At 42.6% G+C, this 25,361-nt stretch overlaps 1 protein-coding gene across 7 annotated transcripts in view; it reads left to right on the top strand.

Annotated features, from left to right (window-relative positions):
- The window catches only part of GAS2 (growth arrest specific 2), a 74,176-nt gene that overhangs the window by 8,128 nt on the left and 40,687 nt on the right, over positions 1-25,361 (top strand). For 3 of the 7 annotated variants that reach the window (XM_026041171.1, XM_026041166.1, XM_026041167.1), the window contains 2 exons: positions 9,826-9,987; positions 16,882-17,006. In XM_026041171.1, coding sequence (XP_025896956.1) covers positions 9,846-9,987; positions 16,882-17,006 — 267 coding nt within the window. In that variant the 5' untranslated portion in view covers positions 9,826-9,845. Of the gene's footprint in view, positions 1-2,727; positions 2,779-4,121; positions 4,192-4,525; positions 4,547-9,558; positions 9,597-9,825; positions 9,988-16,881; positions 17,007-25,361 lie in introns of those variants that run through there. The other 4 variants (XM_026041169.1, XM_026041168.1, XM_026041173.1 and 1 more) reach the window with 4 other exon arrangements.

The raw sequence follows: 25,361 nt of genomic DNA, 5'->3' as shown, positions 1-25,361 counted from the left end.
GACTTTGAATTGTCTCCCAAAGCATGGCATCTACCAGTTAATTCCTATAAAATTCATTAGTTTGTGTGTTTTAAGTCATCTGTCATTGCAGCAGTAGCTGTTGCTGTTCCTGGATCCCTCTCTTTCTCCTAGCTTTCCTTGTGCTGTTGCTAGTTAGACCTTGGTGCTTCTATTTGTCCTAAGTTAGCACCTTATTTTAATGACTTTGCCTTGCCAGCTATGAAATCTATGACTTKAGTTGTGAAATCTAAGGGATAGAAATGGGTATTTATGTATTCAACAGCATGCTGGGTACTACCAGATCAAAATGGTGGTGTATGTGGACTTCCATGTTTTTATTCTTTAAACTATTTTGCTAGTGATTTTATTTAGGCTTGCAGTGACCCAGCTCGTCTAGGTTGCAGTGAATGGCTTCATATTAGACATCAACAGCAAAAAAACATTTTGTGAAGTTTGTAGTTAGTCCTGTGTAGTTATATGGATGGAAATGRCATTTCTAATGTACCAAGTTTGAGGTGGAAGGGCTGAGCACGTTGCTTTATAAATTAGTAGTTGCCCTGCAGAGCTTCTTAATAGGCCTTTAGAATGGATATTCCATTACAGATAGGAGAAAAGCTCCGTCAGCTGGAAAATTGTTGTGTGCTAAACTGAATTCCCATTCCAGAGGATGGGATTCACGGAAAAGGAGAATCACATGTGACTGACTTCATTTGATGTTTTACCTTTTTATGGTTTCTTGAAGTTGCGTTCTTCAGAAATGGAAGTAGGATGTATATGTATGTTCCATGGAATCTTTCCACCCAAATCCTGCAATACTGGGACAAAACTAGCTCACTTGAGCACAGGGATTATGGGGAGCTGCCCTCCCTGTGGCTGCTCAGGATCCTGAGTTCTCCCCTTCTCACACTCGAGTCACAGGGCGCCCACTCCTATTGACCATCGTGTCTTTTGAACTCCACCTTCCTTGGTGTCTATAGCAAGAAAAAAAGAGAAGTGTCTCTGGAGTAAATGTATTTCTTCTCTCTTTTCTTAGTTTGGAGTTGAGCAATTTCATTCCCTAATTGTTTCAGGGCAAAAATGGAGGAAACTAGCAGAGACTTGCTGTGCTCTATAAGCATCTTATTCATCATTCCTGGTGAGCAAGGGCTCACTTGCTGTCCCTCACTGGTGCTCTCTRACCTTATCAAGATATGTCCTATTTAGTGGTCAGGTGAATAGTTATATAGTCATATAAAACAGCAGTGACTTTGATACATTATGCCTGTTATATTTAATTGATAGTGTTTTGGTGTGTCATGATACTTACATAATGAGGAAGGTTTATTTGGGTGTGCAAGTTTCTGCGGGATCATCTTGGATCTTGCACTGCAGAATTTCCTCTTTAGTTACCTGTGTGTCGAGTCCAGTCGTGTCCGGCCAAGTCAGAGACTGGTTTTTGGAGGGTTTCCTTAGTTATTGCCTTGTTCCTCATGTGTTCCCAGTAGAGCTCCRTGCACTTACCCGTGTCAGAGGGCTGGTGAAATGCTCTAATTTGAGGAGCACTCAACGCAGCAGTTAATAGTCCCTCCAACCAGTGTAATCTATGAATCTGAAGGCAGTAAATAAGCAAGGAGGTATCTATGCTGGTGGGCCAGGGCTGGACACTTGCTCAGAAAYGAGGGATTAGTTTGCGGAGAGATTGTGGAGAACTAGCCCCGTGTCCATTGTGCAAATCGGGTTTTCCCAGCCGATCGGAGTGCGGAGGGATGAATGGAAAGTGAGTTAAAATAAGGGTCGTCTCGCTGTGCCTTTCAGCAAGCAGGTTGAGACAAGTGCTCAAGGGCAGATATATGTGATGTATTTGGCCCAGGACCATTTAATGAAGTACATGGAGTGTTTGGCAGGGGGGAGAATAAGTGTGACGTGGGCTGGGAGCACCCCCGGGGAAGTGATAACATGATACCTCTAGGGAGCATCACGAGGCACCAACCCATGTCCATGCGTGGGGAGAAGCGGGAATCTCCACATCTGTTTCCTGCTATTGAATTCGCAAGAGGGGCTTCTTRGTGGCAGGGGAAATAAGGGAATAAACTTCAGGCTGGGAAGATCCTCTGTTAACAAAACAGTGAAAGACAGCGCAAGCATAGAGCCAGGAAATGCCTCTACCTATCCCTCATCGAGCCTTAAAAAAAGGCAATGCAAGAAGGGCTCATTCRTGGATGCTTTTTGCTTAAAAACACATGACAAGGTGGCACAGAATGAGGGTTTGTATTTTCAAAGCAATATGCAATTAAATCTGTTCACCCTCCCCAGCAAGATGCCCCAGGACACGAAGGATGTTGCTGCTGAAAATGAAAAAATAAAAATCCAAAAGGTGCCCTGCAAAAGCCAGGCTAAAGAGCGATTAGGAGTGTGGAGGGAGATGGGGACGTGCTGGGTCAGCAGCGCAAGGGTAAAATCGGTGTCAGTGGCCTCAGCTGGAGAGAGGGGGGGAAAAAGTAAGTGCTTAACTTCCGTTCAGGCGCTGCTGAAACATAGGAGCCGCTTTCTGGGAAAGGGAGCGAGAGGGGAAAGGAGGGGGGAAAGAGGGGAAAAAAAAAAAAAAGAGGGAGAGGGAGCGCGGGCAGGTTTCCCGGCGCGGGCAGGAGTATGAGGAGCGGCAGCGCGGCTGCTGCCGGAGTGCGTGGGGCGGCTGCCGAGGCACCCACGGCCACGCAGAGGGACCCACGGGCACYCACGGCCACGAGGAGAGACCCACAGGCGTGCGGAGGGACCCACGGAGCCACGCGCGGGCGGCCAGTGAGTGCAGCGGGKGCGCGTGGGGCGGCCAGGGTGCTGGGACTGGGAGGATTTTCTTGTTTATTTGTGTATTTATTTTGTTTATTTTTCCTGATTTTTCTGGCTCCGGCTACCTGGGACTTGCCCAGGCTCTGCAGCAGGAGAGGGGTTGCCCGGCACAGGCTGGCATGGGAAAGGGGGAAGGAAGGACCCTCCTCTTCTTCCACTTGCTTTAAACCTCCCGTGGCCGCTTCTCTGCGGAGTAGGTGCCATGCCGAGAATAACACTTTTTGTCTTTGTGACTTTTTTGGTGTTCTTAATAGGAACTCAGTCCCTAAATTCTTTTCACGTGGCCCCAAAGGCTATTGGAGCAGCTTTGGGCTGTGGTACCCTCGCTGGAAGCCCAGCAAAAGCGAGCGCTGAGGAAGGAGGTGACAGGAGGAAGGCTCAGCACTATCCTCCCCCAGCGTCTTGTTGTTGCTTTTAGCCATTCCAATATGCCTTGGGCTGTGTGTATATGTGTGTGTATCCAGATATATATGCAACAAGGRTGTATTTCAAGTGGCAGACTTTGTGTTGCAAGTACCTGCCCTACTCCCAAGCACTCGGCTAAGCTCCCTTGCAGAAGCACCGGCTTTGGCAATGGGATTTCAGAGCCCTGAAGCACCAAGCTGCTGCCTGCAGCTTAGTCTGGGACGCTGCCTGTGTGAAGCCCTTGCAGTAGGAGACACATAGAGGTGTCTGTTAAGATGTGATGCTGGTGATGAATGTGCSTGTGTGTGCTTTCCTATTTGGTGGAGATGAAGACTTTATATATACATATGTATATTAGTGGCCTTCTTGAGACAAGGAAATCAACTCTGATGCACACAGTCCTGAAAAACACCTGGGCTTTGGTCTGTGCTGAGTGTCCTTGCAGGGAGCGCCTTGGTGCTGTAAAGGACAAAGGCTTCTTGTGATTAAAGTTTACTTTATCGGGGCAGATTGCGTTTTGATGTAAGCCCTTAAAAATTCCAATTGATTAATGAGTTTCAGATGGTGCTTTCCCTCCAGTGCCCTCCCCCTGCTGCTCCCGGCTCCTCTGGGCGAGCTCCAGAAACCTTGGGCTAAATGGCTCACGGGAGAGCTCATAAGGATAGGAAAACCTCTAGAAAAACTGCGTTTCCTTGCAGAGCTGTGCTAGCTGCGCCCGTGAGCTTACTTACCTCTTACCTTCCCGTTTATGACGGTGAGAAAGCAAAGATTGCAGCTGTGTAAGAGGATGCAGATGAGGACGAGCTGCTGTGGAAGCTGTTGAAGGGACAGGGGAGGTGGGGGCAGAATCRGAGCTTCAAAAGTGGCTCTGTGACCAGTGAAAGGAGAAAACCAGTGAATAGTGCCCTAGAGTAAACTGGAAATTGCAGGTGGTAAAGACTGACTGGGTCACATCTACCAGTGAGTAACAAGTCTATTTTTTTTTATATTTTTCTGCTGTTTCTTTTAGTCCATGTTAAGTATTTCAAGTAGGGGAGCTTTTTACCGGTTTGCTTGGGGAAATGAGTCCGCTGTCTAGCAGATCTTACCTCTGGGAACCATTTCCCGACGTTGAAAATATCAATTACAGGAGTTGTTAGTTACCCCTGTGGCTCTCAGAGGAAGACGTTCATATATCTTTGCTTCCCTCCCCTTTCTGCATGTCTGAGCGTGTGTGTCTGCGCGTGTATGTGGAGGGGGTGGAGAAACCCCAGCGAATCGAGGAGCAGTCCATGGACCCGCGCTCTCCCAAGCTGCAAAATGTGTCAGCATCGAGGTAGGAAAACTCCAAATGGGCTTTCATGGCTAAGCTTGGCTCTGTCACGGAGCACCTGGCATGTAACCTGTAACCTGCATGTGGTCACAAGCACAAGCCCCCCTCTGTGGGCAGCCTTGTTGCACTTGGGATGCAACTTAATTGATTAAAAGAAACAGTAAATGWCCTTGCACGCCTGGTGTGTGGCTGTGGGACCGAACCGCTTTACGCAGCCCGCTCGGACTCTAGGAGAGTTGCACCGAGTTTGTGCTTTTTCCATCTGCGTGAGATGATTAGGACTAGCGGGGAGATCCAGCAGAGACTCCTGCCAGATCCTCGTGAGCTCTGTTCTGGCTTTTGATGCTCTGTCTCCTCTCTCTGCAGCGTGGCTGCTTTCCAAGAGCATTACCTTCTMTCTGAGGCAGCGGGAGGTTGTCTGCAGCTCCAGCCCATACCCCTCTGTCCAAGCCAACGCGYGGTCTCGTGCTCCAGCTCCGCTCGCTCGGGAGGAAGCCCTTGCTGCTCTTGTCTAGGTCTCTCTCTCCCCTATTGTGCAGCTCCCTGCATGGCATGGACCTCTTAGCTTAGTTTCCTTCTGCAAGTTGGCAGCTTGCATGCCAGGAGACCTCTGTCCACAAGCACAAAGCCTGGATATGTCAGGTCTGCGAAGATCCTGAGGAAAAGCCTTTCTGAATTCGAGTCCTAGGCCCAGCTTTGCCCTCTTCTCTAGCAGCTTTTGTGGAGCGAGGAGGCCCTGAGCTGACAGCCCCAAAAATCTTCATCTCTGCATGACTCTGCTTGGGCTGCCAGGTGGCCAAAATGCGTCTCGGAGGCCAGAACAACTTGTATCAAGGTGGTATGAAGGGACACATCATCTTTCATATCAGGGATGGTTTGACTGATAGGGCTAAACAGAGTCCTGTATTTCTTTCCTGCCCACCTCCCTTCTCCATACTCATTTTTAGCATCTTGTTCTTTTGTAATAGCAAGCAAAATGCTCCTTAATAAAAATATGTAATTCCCATGCTAACTCTTCAAAGAAGCCCCAAAAGAGGCGACAACTCGGCAGGGCTTCCTCAGCCCTCACCTGGAGCGACTGAACAAAACAGCTCAGTGCCCCTTTTGCTTAGGGCAGCCTAAATACCCATGTGATGATGAACAGGAGTGGGGCAGTCCTGAAGCTCATGTTACACAGAGCACTGCAGCCAGCAGCTGCTCAGTATAAGCTGGGATCTATGTGTGTGTGTGTATATATATATATATGTATATACAGTGCAGTTCGGTGGTGAACTTGGAGGACTTTGTTTTGCTCGGTTAATTTGCAGGCCAGAGCGTGTGAATTTTCCATATATATGTGTATGCATAAGGATTTGCTTGTGCATATATAAAGTTTTTTATATATATAAATATATATATAAAAATATATATAAAGTCTTTTTGCAATGCTCTGGGTTGAAGAGTGCTGTTATCACYGTTTTGTAGATAAGGAAGGAGGCTGGAATAGGAAATGGAATTGAATCTAGRGGTCACTCAGTGTGAGGGAGGGCCTGATTGCACGGCCAGCTTGAATTTCTGGACAAAACCATCTTGTATTTTCTGTACAGAGAGTATCATTCCTGGCTCCTTTTGTCCTATTAGGTAGCCCCATGAAAAGCCAGGGGGTGGCAGAGGCTGAGTTGCTTGATTCTCGTGGCTTTCCCTGCTATCAGCGCCAGGATCAGTGGGTGGTTTAGCTTACGCCGYTGGCAGAAGCCAGGCACTGAGCTACAATGTGCAGAAAACTGAACGTGCTGCTCTAAAGCAGAAGAAAACCCTCACTGTTTGGGGGAAGCGAGCAGGGGGAAACACAACCTGCTGCTTTGCTGGGGCTGTTACGTGTCACTGGGCGCCCTGTAAACTATCCCACGTCGGATTCTTCGGCTAGACAATGAGTCTAAGAATTTGAGATGTCTTCCTGTCACTGGGAGAGGTGGAATAGGAGACTTGTGCTGCATAAATACGGCCCRTAACAAAACAGAATGTAGAGGGAGTTTAAGATGTCTCCTCAACTGCTTTTGGGGTTGTCGGGGGGAGAAATGGCTGCTTGAGGAGACACGTGGTTAGAGGTGAGTTTTAAAGAGCGTGTGCATATCTGATGTTGTCTTAGGTTGGTTATAGGAAAGTGTGACAGTTCTCTAACATGGCATATTTGTGCTGGCCAGCACATATATGTATATATATAATGATTTGATGTTACTGTTAGAAAACTCTGAGATTAGGGAAAAAAAAAAACCAACAGTACGTTCAGGCCAAAAAGCAGGGATGTGGTGGTGGCTGGAGCCCAAGCTGCTTCCCTCGTCCATGTAGAATCCTGGCATGCTGCTGTCGACCTCTGYGGCAAGTGGGTTGGTCTCCTTAATAGAGTTCCTTGTAGTCAAATTGTCAATAAACTTTAGCTCATAAATATATTAAGTGAGTTCAGAATGGTGAGGAGATGGTGGCTGGGGGAACAATCAAGAATGTGACGTTTGGGACCCCTCCATCCTCAAAGGGGTCTCGGAGCAGGTGACCATGTGATTGCAGCCCCTATCGCTCCCCTTCCACCCTTCAGCTCCTTTGAGGAGCCCAGGTATTTGATGATGTTTAAGTGGGATAGATATGGAAAAGGAGAACTTGACTGATGAAGCAGATGGACATTTTAATGAAGTTGAGCTACTTTATCACTCGGGTATTGAGGGAGCTCAAGTTTAGGAGCTCACTATGACTGTGTTGGCATGAGGAGTAATGAAGAGTTTGAGAGCTTGGATGCACTGTGGTAGCTGGCCTGCCAGATCCTTTCTAGAATTGCCAAAGGGAGCTAGTGGGACTGATGTGCTCTCTTCCTTGAATGCTGATTTATTTAAGTAAATATTTAAAGGYGGGGTTGTTGCTGCCCAGTATTTGGCTGAAGCAGAGGGCAGGTTTTCAGAGAAGTGGGAAAAGGATTCACCTCTTTTGCAGGTGAAATTCAGACTCAATTCAGAATCATTTCAAGCAGACTTAGTTGCAGCAGAGACAAATCCTTCTCAGCTTCTAGCAGTTCTGTCACCTCCAAATCCTTTTGACCTCTCCTTATCTTTCCTAGCTTTCCCCATCTGAAAGCCTATGTTCTCTTAAAATCACCTTAAGCTCAGACTATCGTGTTTAGGTCTGACTTCTCTCTCTTCTAACTACCAAAGTTACTACTGAACTCCAGCCCTGACTCATCCTCCCAAATCAGAGCTCTTCTTTCTCTCACCTGTCTTCTTGCAATTGCAAATAGTTCCTGGACACKTTCTACAACCTGGCTGCTTAGTTTGCACAAGACAAGGGGTAGGTCAGTGTGAGGTAGGTTTGAAGTCAGCCCTATACTTCAGAGCTGAATTTGAGTCTTATTGCCCAAATTTTCTGCCTCTGTGATCCTCAGAAGACAGAGTGTTTCAGGGTCCCATTTGGGATGTGGTGCTGTGCATCCTACAAGATGTAGAATTAGAGAGCAGTTTAGGCTGGAGGGGACCTCTGGGGTCACCTCATCAGAGTCCTTGCTCAAAGCTGGCTTGAACCTCCAAGAAAYTCATTGCAGAGCAGCAGCGAGCTGTCTGGTGGTTTCTTTTAGAACAAAGATGCCTCTTTTTCAGATATATTTTTCCRATGTGCATATAAAAAGAAATGGACCGTGGGATTTTTACTTAAACATTTAGTTGCATAGTTAATATATTTAAAAATCCATGTGGAAAAAAAATGCTGTTTTTATTTTGCATTGCCTACGATAACACAAATTAATGTTTAGCAATGAGATAAATTTKGTGACCACTTTTTACCAATATCACTTTAGAAACAATACAGGGGAGTAAATGAGTTCCAACCTTGGCTCTCAAGTATTAACTAAGCTGATAGATTCCAGAAGTCATTTTAAAAGTTATTTTAAGGCTTTCCTTTAGTGGAAGAAGGAAAAAAAGGTATATGACAGAGGTATTTATACCTGATTTTTCCATATACTCTTGGAAGATAGGTGAGAAGTCAATAATCCTTCTTGTTTCCATCTGTCTAAAATATATTGATAATCTGAAGAACAAAACTGCRTGGTTGGGGGAGTTTACAGTAACTTTAACTATAGTGTTTTTATAACTCCTTGACTATTAGTGTCACTGGAGTCGGAAGGAATCTGTTTTGAATGATGTTCCAGTTTGAACTTGTAAATCTAACACCCTTTATTTTTTTTTTCTTGCTTGAATAAAATAAGCAGTATGAATTGGATGTCATCAAGCAGGAAGCCATAAATTCAAGTTGACATTTTTACAAAGTCTGTTTTCAGAACAGGACTATGCTTGCATGTTGTGGTCTGTTTTAAACTCGTTTGCTTTCAACAGACTTGGTGGTTTTTGTTTGTTGATTTGTTTTGCTTTTTACAATTTTGAAAAATGTAAAATGTAATAATGGTTCAGAATTGTGTTTTTATGCATGGGAACCAAATCTTTTCTTGTTGTCTCTTGCCAACTGAAAAAAAAAAGGTATGATTTCAGTGAGAAATGTATTCCAAGTGAAATCTGAGATCAAGTATCTCAAGGGCACCTAAAACTTCAGGATTTGGGGTAAGGAGGGAGGTGCTACATTATATCCATCAAGAGGGGTTAGGCAAGAGCCTAAGCAGGTGTTTTTGCTAACAGGGAACTTGGGTAACCACAATATGGTTACAAGATGCTGGAAAATTTTAATGCAAAATTTGAAGTATTCCAAATAGTGTTTTATGTATTTGGAAATAGAGGCCTTTCATGTTTCTTTATCCTTTAATTATTTTAAATTATTTTAATTCCTCTTAAAGATGTAGAACAGGCTAATTCCATTTGGTGACTTTGCTAATTGTCAGCAAGTTTGCTGTTATGGTGTGGCTTGGTTATTAACAGGTTTTTCTTGGGCCTGATCCCCAAATTTCTGGAGCTGTCTGTTTGCTTTGAATGGATATTGGGTAAAGACACTGCTAAGTCGTGAGCTGTGTATAGCATGTTTGATTTGATGTGATTTTAATCATTCCTTGCAGAATATTTGCTCGTGTGATGGCCACACGTGTAGCTTGGTGAGTACAAGAAAAGATGTCGTTTATCTACACAATTTAATCGCTTGCAGTGTCATCCTTTAACAAAACAGGACTTCAGTCCTCTGTTACATCCCTGTGCTGAATCCACATCTGTTTGACATCTGATTTCTTGTGATCGTAGTTAACGTTACTGCCTGCTTCAGTTCTGGAAAGCGAAACTACAAAATTGTACTTGGTATAATTAATATCTTTTTTCTTCTAATAACAGGTCCGACAAGTGGATAGACCATGTGCACGGCTCTGAGCCCCAAGGCACGTGGGCCTGGCCTCTCTGACATGCATCAGTACAGCCAGTGGCTTGCCAGCAGACATGAGGCCAACTTGCTGCCGATGAAAGAGGATTTGGCCCTGTGGCTCACAAACCTACTGGGTAAGATTAAAACCAGGATCAAATGCAGTTATTGACAAGTCGCACTCGACAGGAGGAGAGCTCTGTGTGTGGTCAGCTGAGAACGTGGCTCTTTGGTTGTTTTCTYCCTTTCAGAAATGCAAGTAGTTGCAATTGGGCAGCTCCCCCTCGTGCAGCTGTCACCAGTGTCTGCAAGGCTCACAAATAGGATTATCTCCAAGTGTTTCTGTGAGCTGAGCTGAACTTCATTCCCTTCATGTTTATTCTTCATGTTTTCTTGTAAATATGCTGTTGTTTGAGTTCTCTGCATTAATGCTGGAGGATGGTACCTTCCGCTGTCAAGCTTATCTTTGGTCTTTATTGGGTAGACCTCCTAAAGGCTACRTGCAATCTAGTAGCCAAGTATAGGAGTGGGATGCCCAGGGAAGTGGTGGAATGACCATCCCTGGCAGCGTTCAAGGAATGTGTATATGAGGCACTTAGGGACATGGTTTAGCAGTCATCATCTTAAGGGTTTATGGTTGGACTAGATCTTGAAGGTCTTTTCCAACYGTAATAATTCTATGGTGACCACGTGGAAAGGAAGGAGCAGTGGCCAAGCTCTTTGTTGCCCCAGCAGCCCAGTGATGGTGAGTAGCTCTCAAGGGAGGCCATGGGTAATGAGAGGTCTTGGAAGCTTGTAGCTTGGACCCAGTGGTTGCAGCTGGGACCTGGGGGTTTGCTGTGGGCAGCAGGGGGATCTTGGTAGGAGAAGCAGAAATGGATTTGATGACTAAAGGGGAGGCAATGCAGGAAAATCAAAGCAATGGAGTCTCCAGAGACACAAATGAGAATGTCCCCAAAAGAAAGGGATGATTCTCTGGAATATCGGGCTTGGAGAAGGCAGGATCTAGAAACCAAGAGCCAGGGAACCTGCTGTGTGGGGGGAGCATTCAAGGAAAATGGCTTTTGTACATTCCCAGTTCAAAGTATTCTGAGTAAATACAGGATTTATTTAAAGAACAAAACAAAAACTATTGCAATGAAAAGAAATTTTGTTAAACAGAGGAGAAACTATTTTAGGGTAAGTGATAATAAGGAACTTCTTAGAATAGTTTTCACTCCAGCTTGCACAAAATTTCACTGAATAGTACTAAAAATTTTTCATCATCATTACATTTGTTTGTTGTAACAGTAATTCCTATAGGTTATTAGTGATGGGACATAATGAGTTTTACCAAACTAAAATAGGCTAAAATTACAACTCGTGGATATTTACGTGGGACTTTGTCTGTCGTCATGCTGGAAGAGAGCTTGGAGAAATGTTTTCCAGGAGGACTTTCTTTTGGGAAGTTTGGGTGAGACAGAGCATCCTTCTGGCAAAAGCTGTGCTGGAAACTTGGGAGCRATACCGCCCAGTAGCAGTTCCTATCCGTTGTCTTGAATCTGCATGTTCTTTCTGGGGTGCTTCCATCTAAATCAATGAAAATTTCCAGAAAGCCTCTAGGAAATGCCTAAAGAAAATCTAGAAATTCTGACTTTTTTCATTCCCCTTGAGCACCAGACAGCCGTCTGGAAGACTGTTTTCCGAGTTGGAAGATGCATGTTCTGTTGAGGATCTGATATATTGTTTCTGTGTTTTAGACAATAGACTTCTGGGGAGGCTTCCTAAAACAAATAGGAGCTTGTTTGCAGCTCATAGCAGAGTTCTCACAGTGACAAGATTAGGAATGAGGTCACTTTTTTTTAGCAAGAAAGTAGCAACCAGCAGGAGGTTTTGAAATGCCAACTATAATTAAAAATCTGATTTTTCATATGGACACCAAACTGTGTAGCAGAGCTAAATGGGCACAGYCTTCCTTTAATTAAGCCCCATACACAGTGCAGTTGTTCAGTGCTGTCCCCCACACCTTCTCCCATGCAGGCTCCTCTTTCCTAAGTCCTTGTGTCTGCAGACTCTCCAGAGACTTAGGGGGCCGCTATTGCAGTGAGTGGATCCCTGCGTAGACCTTRTTATTCAAATTAATAAGTCAATTAATTAAAAATTTACATTCAAAATAAGTGAAAGGGAGTAAATTGGTACACAAATAAATATTCACTCGGAACTCCAATTTGTTTTAATTACTCTATAGTTTAGCTTAGCCTTCAGGGGAGGAGGGGCTCATCAACAAACGGCTGTAGGATAAGTAGTGTGGATTTACAGTGTGCCACTACCTTCCTGTAAATAGTTCCTGTAACTTTCTTTATTGTTTCCTCAGTATCTAGAGGAACATTCAAGGTATTTCATTCCTCTCTTACTGAGGAATAGCCTACTTTGCTGTAATTCTCAGTAGGTTCCCACCTGAGCAGGCCTACAGATAGCACAGAGCAGACTAAGATGTGGATGCACAGAATATTGCTTCTGGGACAGCAGTTTTAACAAAATAAAAGTACTCCATTTATGCTATAAGGCAAATAAGTTGATATTTTATTTTTTGCTGCATTGTTTCCTGTTTTGTTGCATCTATGCTTTGTTCAGTTGTTTGACTGTGAACTGGTGAAGACAAATAACAGGCATTCAGAGTCTGSCCTTCTTTTCAAATCAGTGTAGATTTTGAATATAACAAAATATCTTTGAGGCAGGAACGTGGGCTGAACCTCTTCATGTGGTGGTTGTTTTGCAAACTGCTGCTGTTTTGAAATTCCTCAGGGAATGAATGTGCCTAGTTAGAGAAGTTAAAATGCTGACAATTTGTACCAGCAAATGCTGATTTCAGTTCAGAATTGCAAACTGGAGAGCATAAAAATAAAATTGCACTTCATGATATGAATAAAGGGCTTTTGATGTTAGAGAAGCTGGGTGCTGCAGTTCGAATTTTACCTTACTTGAGGTGCGGTTTGGAAGACTGAGATACATTGGTGTTTGGGCACAAAAAACCCAAAACTTTCTAGGAACTTCTAGCTATGAAAATTAAAGACACTTTATTTTAAAATGGACATTGTTTTCTAGTAATTGCTGGTGATTTTTACATGTTCTGCTACTTGTCCTTGGAGTGATGCCCAAGAAGCTCAGAGCTGCTGGAAGGCCAGTTGCTGAATAGTTTTGTATTTGTTTTAGCTGCCCGGGTTCTCGTCTGGAGAAGGAGCCCTGTAAATCTCAAGCATAGGGGATGGACTCGAGCCCTGTTGTGTCCTTGTAGCCTGCTCCAGAGGGGCACTCTGGCAGCACCTTGGGGCTATTTTCCTGCTCTCTTACCCTTCCTTCCTACTGCAGAGCTTGCCCAGATCAACCTGAGATCCTTGCAGGGCCAGGGTTGAGGAGAAACCTTGACCAAGGAGGTAGAAACAAACACCAGCTTGTCTGGCCTTGGTTTTAGCATGCACAAAGCCAGCACTCAGCAGTGCATCAGCAATGGAAAAACTTAGCTTATTTTTTAAAACAACTGCCTATTTAGTCTCGTAGCATCCTCTTTGTGATCCTGGAAACTTCTGTGCTTCTCCCTGGGCAAGCTCCCCATGGGAATTCTCACCTTTGGGCTGTACAGATCTTCTGGAGGAGGCAAAATGGCAATTGGAAAGCAAATTTGTGCCCCCTTAATATCCCAGATGGCAACTGCCCTCTGAGGTTTGAGATATACGGAGGGTTGAGATGTGCCCTAGTGATGGGGACACGTCTGAGCTGCAGGAGGTCAGCAGTGCAGCCTCTTCCTAACAGGGCTGTGGGGACACTACATGGAGCAAGGTGACGATTGCAGGGAGCTGGGGACCACGAAGGCAGGTGAGGATGGACTGCTGGCATGCAGAAGTGTCGTAGGAGAGAAGGAGCAGGCAGGTGAGAGCATTAGGGAAGGCGTGAAGTCTGGAGAGAGAGAAGGGTGGGAAGGTTTTCCAAGGAAAATTCTTTATTGTGAGTGTGAGTAAAACCTGCACCGGCTCCTGCGGTTACCACTGCCCAAGAGATGCTGCAGCAGGACCCTCATTTCCAGCATCAGTGTGTTCTGCTCAAGCCCCTGGGGACAGCAGGGCTTTAAATCTCGCTCAATATCACAACATTCAGGGCACTTTCAGCCCTTCTGCAAACCCTGGCACTGCTTCTCCGTTAGCAGAGAGGCCGTGTGATGCTCTCTAGCAGGAGGGAGCCTTTGGGACTGCTGCTTTGTTCCTTTTCAAGGAAATGAGGGTGCCTGGCCGAGACCAAARCTATTTCCCTCGCTGTTAGCTATTCTAGCACACACAATAGCCTTCGGCTCACCCCAYGGAGCCGGCTGTGCTGGTGCTTTGGGGTTTCACCCGTCTGGAATGCCTCCATCTGAGCCAAGATCTTGCCTTGCAGGCGCTCAGTGCTGCAGTAATAGGCAAGTCGGCTGGATGCTGGTACTTAACTTGAGTTTTTGGATCCCTCCATGCTCAGTTGGTCCTCCTCGCCCAGAGCTCCCTGTGTGGTTGCACGAGGGCCCCCAGGACTGGGTGGCCTCAGGGACAGCTGCTCCCAAGCAAGAGGCCTGAAGGGCTCTTGTTTTTAAGGGGCGTCYGATGGCTGCCTTAAAGCAGGGGGTGAGCAGTGCTTGCAAGCTTTTATATTCCTGTTATTTTTCATACTTTTAGTGTCCTTTTTTTATTATATATAATGTTATTGCCATTCTATAAAAACATTGCAACTGCTTTCTTGTAATTATAGGGGGGGTTATGCATTTTTAATGGAGTTTAATGTTTTTTCCATACAAATACAGCCCTTTTTTTTTCCTCCTCAGGCTACGAACATTACTCTCATTTGAATCAATACATTTCAACTGTTAAATATGTCAGAGTGTCTGTTTTAGCAAAGAAATGCCACCTTTTGGAGCCATAAAATACAGCGAATTGAAAGCTGACACCTAATATATTTTTCATTGGATACAGATGTTCAGTGCAAAACTCATTCTTTCAGCTTTCATAAAAGGGGAACAGAACTGAAAGACTCTGGCTTAATGTACAATATGTAGTGACCAAACCACTAATGCGATTCAGCATTAAAAATAATATAAATGCATTGTTAAATGGCAGCAGGAGATAGAACTGTTTTTCCATATCTGCTTAAAGGGTCTGTAGCTTGAAATGGGTTTTGGGTTTCTTGTAGGACTTGTCTGGGAAAATAACAGATCTATAAATCAATAGGGCAGCGTAGATAGGTAGAATGTGAGTCTTTTACCAATGCAGCATATCCTGTGTATTCCTGGGCTTTCCAAAACAAAAGCCCTTCGCTAGGGTCAAAATATTGGAAATAGAGTTGTAAAGGAAAATAAATCTATAATAATAATAAAACAATACTGTATTAAAAATAGAGCGATTCCTACAATATGGTAATTTTTCAGTTTTCTGAGGGTTTTATAGCTTTAGCCAAAACTGCTGATGGGGCAAAATGGAAGATGTTTTATTGTTAAAATTGAGAAAAACGCAGGCTAGAAGGATGATAAGGGATTTGCAAGCGACGAGATGCTGCATTTTTGTGTAGGGGAGCTCTTCTGGCTTCAGTCCTGACCTCAGCTGGCTAGACAAGTAATTTTGTATCTGGAGGCTGCAGAGGGGCTGTGTGGCAGAGAGAATTGAGGCAAAAAGAGAAGAAAATGGGAGGGGAAAAAAAGTCTCCMACAGATGTTTTTGAAGTAGAAATGTATTAGAAAAATCAGGTAAGTGTTCTCTGTTTCCAGACCTCTTACTGAAAGCGAATTCCTGAAATCTTTCTGGAAAAAATGCTTTAGTCAGATGTGTTTTTGGTCCCAAATCTGTGGCAAACGCAGTAAACCAGCTGTGGGCAGATGTCTCCTATTCTTCTTKATCTTGGTTCCGCTCTTGGAAAAGTGCAACTGCTCAGAAAAGTGACTGTAGAGAAGATGCATTTTCCAGTAGGCATGTGAAAACAGAACAGCTTTAACAAGAAATAGGTGGTGGTGGTGGTGGTGGTTGTTGTTTATGCTGAATAAATACAATATAGAATATATTCTAATAGAATATATAGAATAGAATATATATATATATTCTATATATATTCTATATATATTTATTCTATTAATAATAACATTCTGGAGAGCTTGTCATGCTGGGGGTTTAGCTGGGTGGTAGACACTTCTCTCTTAGCTTAGCCAGCCTGCTCAGGCTGTGTCTCTCTCTCCTGTTGGAAAATGTCATGGCAGTTTGATGGCAGATGGTTGGATCAGGGAGGCAGTAGCAAAAGAGGCTTTGCAGCAGTGAGACCACAATATCAAGGCACAAGGATATATAAGCAAATTAGATTCTTTTTTCTTTGAGTGAAAGTTGAGTGCCACAAGTAGGTACCATGTGTTAAGGCTAGTTTTCTTGAAAAAATCACAGATTTTTTCAAGATGATCTGTAGAGGTCCCTTCCAACCTTAAATATTCTGAAATATTCTGAAATTTTCCTTTGAAAAGCTCTTTAAAAGGAACTTGCTGCAGTGTTCTGTCAACTTCTTGCAGGAYTGAGATGCTAAATAAAATGCTGAGTAATAATGCTAAAGAAACATCTCTTTTCCTCCTGACTGTGCTTGGAGACAAGCTGCAATAAAAATGTTAGTGACACCGACCCTATAAATAACTCCACGCACTAGTATAAACCATTGGCCTGCTGCAGTCTGCTTTCTCAAACACTCTGGTAAAATCCTTGAGTTACGTAAGTAAAATAAAGAAGCAGATTGTGACCCATTYGAGTCATTTTTCAGGTAACATCTACCCTTCCAAAGAAAACAGTTTTCTTTGGCTAATTTGCTGTGCCTCTACCAGTAAGAGTAGTGAGATTACTTACCAAGTGCTCTAAGTAATTATTCAGGTAAGGCACGTCGCAAATACCTCTAAAGATTCCTGTTGGTTTTGGTGCATTTGGGTCATGTTCTTTTTCTTTACAAATGCTGTCTATACTGTTCAACTTGCATTTTTGCCATGCTAATTTTCTGTTTTTGCTGTTCAGGTAGAGAAATCACAGCAGAAACCTTTATGGAGAAATTGGATAACGGTGCCTTGCTTTGTCGGTTAGCTGAGACCCTGCAGGAGAAGTTTAAGGAGAACAGCTTTGATGCAAACAAGCCTGGCAAAGTAAGTGTTGGTTGATGTCCTGGTGTGTGGTGTTGACCTCTGAGGTGTTGGGCTGGTCTGATGCTGGATGTCCTTGAGCAGCTGAGAGGCGTCGTTTATGGAGGCTCTGCAAATGGGCACGGAGGTAATTGCTTGACACAGAAAACAGAGTTTAATATCAGGGTGGTGATTTTTTTCTGGAAATTATACCAGGCAGTAGAGAGCTTCCTTGTACTCTACAGGTTGTAAAGAGAATAAAAGGTCAAAAGGAGCCAAAATAAGATATTACAAGAAGGGGGGAAAAAATAACCAGCAAATACAGGCCTGACCAAATCTTTTGCCTGTGTTCTGGGTCAGAGACTAGCTGATATTTATGTATTTATGTGTATATATATGCTTTTATGTTGATATGTAGTGTTCCTCCATATTCTTTGTTCCTCTGATTCCCACACCTGCTTATTCACCCCAAGTTTAAACATCTTAATCTCCATCCTTAAAACGTTCTGCTCTGCATATCTGGAATGTGGAAATTGCTTCCCTCTCTTCTTGCCTTCTCCATCCCTCCTCCCCGTTGCCTACATGACCATAACTTAAAGCCAAATGCATGCTATGTAGTTAAAACCCAATGATGTGCAATGCTGTTTAAAGTGGGGAGCAAGCAGAAATGACAGTGGGAAAATAATGATTAGAGCAACTTAACTATCAATTTGATTTTTTTGATTTTTTTTTCATTGCTTGACATGTTTTGGCATCAGAAGAACTGAGTGTCTAGCTTAGCCAMCAGCTGCTGGGTTGATATCCTTGTTTCTGTGAAATATTGAGCAACTCAAATGAGCCTCAAGTTTTCAAAACTAGAAATTACATTCTGTGGACTCTCATAGCAAATGTACAGCTAAACTGTTTTTTCTGGTGTGGAGATAAAGTTGAGTTAAAGGATATAGAATAGAAATTACTCCAAAAGTCRTCCTTCCTGTTAACTCTGTATTTTCCCTTTTGCTCACAGGACTGTCTTACTGGGAGAAATTCCAGAACCCAGCAAATGTCAGTTTGAGGAGAGTTTAGTTGAAATGGTCAGCATGTACATTAGTTTAATCAACAAGACTAATTATTTATTGGTCTGGTTGAATTTTGATACCTGTAAAGCTGAAACAGTCAACTATATAAGGAGGGAGAAAACCCAGAGCAGACAACACAAACTATATCTGCTATTTTTGATGTTCTCATAACTTGTCTGTAGGAGAAATGAAAGTATTGACAGCCTTGTGTCAGCAGCAGCTGTTGGAGTTGCTTTTCTTGGTTACAGGCTCATAATAGTCTTGCAGAAGAAATTGTCTGGACGGAGGCAGATTTTGGTTTTTGCACCTTCTGTTTCCTTTAGGGAAAAAGAAAGAGGGAAGAAAGCTGAAAGTAAGGATTGATTGAAAAATATAGTCAGTCAATGAGAAAATAGAAAACTTTTTTKGAAGTTTGACATCTCAGGAAACCATATGCATTTAACACAGAATTCTCAGACATTTTACCTTGATGACTTCTAATAAGSAAGACTTGGACACCAGCTACAATAGTGAATACTCAGAAATTCAAGCAGTATTTTATTATGATATAACTATGCTTTGTTTTGTATTATTAAGGACTTGTTCTGATGGTTATTACAGACTTTTTCTGRTGGTGATCTCTTTTGAGAGAGCTGCCATTTGGAAGGATAAAGCAGAAATGTTCTGGTATTTGGGACTTCTGTGTTCTGATCATGAAAAGACGCGGCGCTGCTTTYGTGCATTAATTTGTATGACTGAGAATGCCTTAATTTCAATTAGCCAACCCTCTTTTTTTGAACCTAAGTTGTGCTAGAAGCCAATTAGACAGTTGTAATCCCATATGTTGTAATTACTTAGATGAGTTGGCCTTTTATTTTTCAAGCTGGCTTAACAGGCAGTGGAATTAAATGGAAAAATTCTGCGCCACTGCTGTTTTCTCAATGTCTGTTATTTCCTACTTGGTATAGCAAGAATTCCAAGAACTGGCAGAGTAATAGCTGTGTGTCATTGCAGACTATTAGTGAACTATTTATCCTTTCAGGTTGCAATCCCCTGTGCAACAGTCCCAGGCTGCGCACTGGAAAATCTGAGTTGTGGTGCCAAAGAAATGTAAAAGAAGGTTGTGTGGTATGAAATTTAGCGTAGTAAGAATTGCACAATCATTATTTTGTGCTGCATTAATAATCCATGTGGAAATCTGGGGCCATTTGGCTGTTTCTCTGTTCACATGAAGTCTCTTCACATGAAGTCACTCTGTTCCATGTGGGTGCCCTGCTGCCAGGGACTTTATTGGCAGCTGGAAGGTCTGTAGAGTCCAGCCTCCCTTCAAAGAGCTAGGGCATGCTCTTTTACCCGTGTGTATAACTTGAATTTGTCTTTATTCATTCATTTGAAGACAGAAGCAGATTGATATAAAATGAATGGCTCCAGGTGGCTCAGCCTGCGGGCAGCCCCAGGCTGCAGTTGGGTGAATGGAGACAACTAGGACTGACAACATAGATAATGGGAGAGGGGGAATCCTACCAAGTCCCTCCCCAAGCCCTGGTTTGCTGTTTTCACAAGCCAAGCTTTACCTCAGCAGCTTCCTAGGTGGCAAGTCTCCACAGAATAGGGTTAGTTTCCTCATGGTTAGAAGGAGGTGCTGCGTCCTATTCTGTTTGTGTACTGTAGATTAGGAACCACCATTAAAACTCCTTGTGCCCGTTTTGCTTGCAAGCTCTAGCTGCACATCCAAAGATACAGTGCAGAATAATGTCGCCTCTGTCGACTCATCCCTTGCACACTGTGGTTGCTTCAGGTCACCCTGCAATACTCCACAGTGTGGCAGAGAGAAAAATCTCACTGGCTCCGGAGAAGCTGCTTGTGCAGCAAGTTTCTATTCAGCATCAGAGCTGTCGTGTGCTTCTCAACAGAACTGCAACATCTACTGGCTTATGAGGGAGGAAGGAACTTCTTACAGCTTTCTGGGACACCCTGTGAGTTGGCCAGGAGTAAACTTAGAAACTCAAATAGATTTAATAACATTGGAGTTTCTAAAGATGAAGAATCGAACAGTTATTTGATTTCTAAGCATGTTAGGTGCTAGCTTCTTTCCCCAGATCCTCCAAGACAAGATTGTTTTTACTGTTAAGCATCTAGATCATGTCCTAAAACTTGATAGTTCTGAACGTGTCCTTTGCTTCAGACAGATAAAACTTGGTGTGGGTGACAATTCTGAGTAGCGAGAGCAGTATTAGGCAGCTATGGCAGTAGGACATTGCTTGAGGAACATCCCCTCTCTCTTTTTGGAGATATTTCCCCATATGAAATGAATTGTCATCATGCACATCCCCAAAACACCTAGGAACTGGTAACTATCTGAAGATTTGTATGGCAATAAGTTGCTGGAAGTGCCGTTGCTAATGTTCTACTGTCTAGCAACTAGACTTCTCATTCTAGCAGCAGCTATTTCATACAAATGATTCATGTCGCAGGATGCTGTTCTGTCCTTCTCCCATTGCCTGGATTTCATCCCCGTGCTCTTCTGGCAGTATTTTACTTCTCCTGACAGACTGTTAATTGGAGCATTTTACAGCTGTGCAAACAAATTGAAAGCATGGAGGCATGTGGGGTATGCACGGCGTGCACGCTTACCTGGGATTATTTTAGTAAGCCCATTAATGAAGAATTGAAAATAAACAGGAATAAAGTGTGTTAATAGTTATCACCATTAAATAGGTGGAGCCTAGTAGTCTGCCCACCATACTAGGCCCTCAGTATTGGAATGTTCCATGGAGAACCATGTTTTCATAGGAAAAGAAGGAAAAGAGATCAAATCTGAATCATTGTTTTTGTTCAGGTTCTCAGAGGTTAATGAGATGAATCTTAGCTCAGATCTCTTTTAGAAATAGCCTTGAATAATGAAACATTAAATCCTCTTTTCAGGAAGCAAGCATCTAGATTTGGTTTGGACTATAACAGAAATAAGAAGGCATACAAAATAAATCCGGATGCAAATATTCCTGAAGCCCCAGCATATTTAATTGAAATGTGCATTTAATTTCATTTTCCCCATGGTAGCTGAGATGAAGATGACTTCAGAAGATTAAATTGAACATGTACTGAAATAAAGCTACTGTGTATAACGGAGTCGATTTTGCCCGTGGATGTGCATGTGCTCTTTGATTGAAATTGTCCATGAGAACAGTCTCTAGTGCTTAGATATATTAATATAGTTGCCAACACTAAGAGATTTTGTTCACTTCTTACCTGTGGCTCTAGTATCAGCAGCACATTTTGCCGTTGTTCCATACCCAAAGCTTTTGGTGGGTTCTTRGAAATAAATGTAATTGATAAGATATTCAGTAGGTGCAGATGCTGGTTACAGCGTGGGCTTCTCTGCAGRCATGTATAAGCTGATGCTTGGGCATAGTTAGTGCACTATGCACACTTGGACAGTTAATTTTACAATATTTAAATTGAAATTAGGTTGGAGGAGTTTTTATTTTGCCCTTAAAGCTCTAGTACTGAAGCCTGTTCTCAAACGTGGAGCAATTCATCACTTACATAAATAAAAGCTATGTGGCTTKTTTTAAATAGAATTATGTCTCCAGGTGAGTAGAGGCAGAACCTAGGAAATTGTAGGACTCAAGTGTGCAAGGATTTGACTTAAATTCTCTTTTTATCAAAAGAGGAGGCTAGTGCTTGAAGAACAAKACCACAGAGTTGGAGACCTAAGTTCATTTTCCATTGCAGCTGAAACCTTAGTGTTTTCTCTTGGGAAAATTCATCTTTGTCCTTTCTCTTCCCACACCTGTAACTTGGGAATACTGTTCAGTCCACACAATTGCTTTGGGCCTAGGTTTGTGAATATGGTGGAGTGCCTGGAGATCTTCGCTTAGCAGGTGCCAGGCTGTATTGTTATCCCACTTGTGGAGCTGTGACAACTGTTAGGRACCTGCAAATATGGAAAGAAATTGATATTTGACCTTGCTTATTTATGATAAACACAGAAACTTATTTTTCACTAAGTACAGGTAGAGATGATTTCTTTGCGTATTCAAACTTACTTTTGGTTGTAACTCTATTCTTTGAAGAACTTTGCAGCAACTTTCCAACGGGGCCTCAAGCAAATGCAGCAAGTCTAGTACTCCTGCCTTAGGTGAGTTAGAGCATTGGCTCAAGATTTGACTCATTTCCCAAAACAGTTGGAGTCTGGAGGGAGCAACAGCTTTGGGGTTGCCCTAGGAATTTATGAGCAAAAGATGGATTAATATTCCTGTTTTATCCCTTGTGATGGTTAGGTTAAATGACCCAAAAATATATATATGCTTTTGTAACCTGATTATAAATAACTAGAAATACCAGATTAATTTGTGGAAGAGGGAGAGATGTGTATGGATACTGCTAAATTAGTATTTTTGTCTACAGAGGACAGCATACAAACTGTGCAGTTTAAGGTAAGGGAATAATAGCTAATTTCTGTATATTTTTCACTCAGACTGTTCAAATATGCAATTAGGGCAACTAGGAAAAGAACTGTTTCCAAAGGAAATTAGCCTGGCTGGTAAACAGCAAGGCAGGCTGGGTTTGATGTGTTTTTAAGATTCAGTAGCTGGTTTAAGACCTAACTAAACCTGAGAAATGTAGGAAAGACCACAATATTTTTGAAAGGCTCAAAATTTGAAAATGGACTGGTGAACAATTCTTTGGGCAAGATGTACAGTTTCGGAAATCAACAGGGAAGCTATTGAAACCTCCCACACTTGAGTTGTCAAGATGTGGATGTTCAATAAAATTATTTAAGATATTAAAATGCAGAAATGGAGCCAAAAGAGATCTCTTTCCTGAAGGGGGGAAAAAGGAAAGGTCCAACTAATGAAATCATTCTTCTCAGTGAGTTGATTGTATCGCTGTGCAATGAAAACCAGTAGATATATAATTTCCTTTTGKGAGGTCTTTCTCAAATAGTAACACTTCCCAAACTTACTGCCATGAACTGTTCTCAGTTCAGAAGACTGGCAGATTTCTAAGCAGAATCAAGTGTTTATGGCTATAGTGAGAACATCCATAGATGAAACCGTCTAGTTTATCAGTGTATATATTTTTTGGAGATGATGTACGTTTTCATGCCTCAAGATATAAATCACCTCCAGAATGGCAAGTGCTAAGAATAATTTGCCTTGTTCAGCCATGCTTTTACCTTGGTTCTCTTCAAAGTGTCTTCTATTACAACATCTGGCTGCTTAGGCTCTGGATGAGCAAGCTGGGCAGAGGCCACAGGGCCAAGACGTTCTTGGCAGATCAGGTCTGCCCTTTGCTATGTTGGGGTGTTCTCTTAGCTGATAAATTGTGCTCTTTGACAAATTGGATGCATGGGGTCTCCCACAGAGGTGTCAATACTGTGCTGAGCTTGCTGTCCTCTGCACGGCTTGAGCGCTGCAGGCACCCTGAGATCCACCTGCAAAAGGCAACAGGGATGAGCTCTGTAAGTCCTGGCAAGTCATCCTGTGGAAGACTAGGACAGGAGATTTCTGAGCAAATTTAAGATGTTCTACAATCACCAGCTTGGCACCTTCCAGTTGAGTAGGCTGCCTGTTAACTGTCTGTAAGCTCCTGCTTTTGGTAATAGCATAATGATTCAAACTGAGATCAAGAAAAAGAGGCACCACTACTTGATTTTTAATAATATCGTTTAATTAGAAGGGTTATTAAAAGGCTAYGTTTTTTTCCAGAGGTACTTAATTTTGTACTTTATGGAGTGCTACTATGGGGACTCTTCATAAAATTTCTACTGAAACTGGAAATCTTCATAAAATTCAGCCATTCCAAGCTAAGTATTGCAGCTGTAAAGAGCATATTTTCTCAGAGGGTTACATATACAACCTTTTTAATTTGCYGCTAGAAATGATGAGTTTTACCACTTAACTAAATTGTAATGTTACTCTTACGTGTCTTCGTTAGGCTTTAAAGCAACCTATAAGTATATTAATAACATGCAGGAGAGTGCATTAGTCAGACTTCAAAGCCTACTTATTCATTTCTATGTGGAATAGTTGTATCTAATGAGTTTATTTGAATAAACATGTAGTCGGACTTGCATATTTGAACCATTTTGGGCCAATTTGCATACACAATAAAGCTTTGTTCACAACTTTGGAGACTGACTTAAAGCTGGTTTGGAAATTTGGCTGTGTAGATTAACATTCCAACATGTTTTTCAAATCATGGAAATTTTGAAATTCTCTGCCAGCTTCGAATTCCCAGGACTCTAGCAGTTTCCTTGTGGTTTCTAATTGGAAAACTCACAGAAATTCAGAGGCTTTATCATAAGGGCAAAGCTGTAATTTTTCTGAAAAATGAATGTATTGGGCTTTGGAGCGACCAACTTCCCTGCAGTGAGTTGCATATGAAATTCTCTCTGTTTTCAGCATCAGCATAGAAATTGTGTCTTTTCATTAAACATCTGGAAATCCAAAAGYGAGTGGATAAAGCAACTGGGGGGGAAAAAAAATCTGTCTTCCTTTAGACTGTCTTCCTTAGACTGCACAGATCTCTATCTCAGTCGTCCTTGAAATTTGGCTCATTCTGAGTAAAGCACCATTTGGAATTAATCTTGTAGGAAGTGCTGGGACTCTCCCTTCCTTCTTGAACTTTCCAACTGAGAGACAAAGGGGAAGAAAAGAGGAGGAGCCATAACCATCATATGGCAAGATACCCCATGTAAAAATAAGGTCATCTAAGACTTTTATTAGGGTCTTCAATTTGTTATTTGGGCTGTCAGTGAAAAGCTACCCTTCTATAATTCCATAAATCAAAGAAATACTTGCAGGTATTAAGTGCATACAGATTGAACGGTGTTATACTAGCAGGGGAAGGATGGAAGCATTTTTGGGTCAGGACATGTTAGGAAGTAGAATGTGTTTTGGTGGACTTGAGCTTTTCAGGTTGAAAATCTCTARGGATTGTCATGGCCTTAACTTGGAATTTTCTTGAACAAATAGGGTTAAAAAGGGTGATTTTAGTAGTTCCAAAGATTAAATAAGCTCCTTTTGCTTAAGATGGGTATTTTTCATATTTAACACCGTTTCAAGARAGTCATCATCTCCACTTGAAGCTTGTTATTTGTTAAAAGGTTATCCAGGGTCAAAAAGCTGCCTTTTGAAAAGCATCCCCTAAAATCTCATTTAGATTTGACCAGTTTACATCTCATAGTGAAATTACTGCTTGCACATAGMTTTGGAATGCCCATTTGCAGACCTTGTTGCGTGGTTGTGAAAGGACTTATTCAACTGCAGTCCTCCTAAATTTTCCCCATAAGTTTTCCCCCTACACTGCAATATGCAAGAGTGAGTTTCAGGAG

The sequence above is a fragment of the Nothoprocta perdicaria genome, unplaced genomic scaffold, assembly GCF_003342845.1.
Source record: "Nothoprocta perdicaria isolate Ctin4 unplaced genomic scaffold, notPer1 scaffold_28, whole genome shotgun sequence".
Taxonomy (NCBI): domain Eukaryota; kingdom Metazoa; phylum Chordata; class Aves; order Tinamiformes; family Tinamidae; genus Nothoprocta; species Nothoprocta perdicaria.
This window is presented reverse-complemented; position numbering and strand designations above follow the sequence as displayed.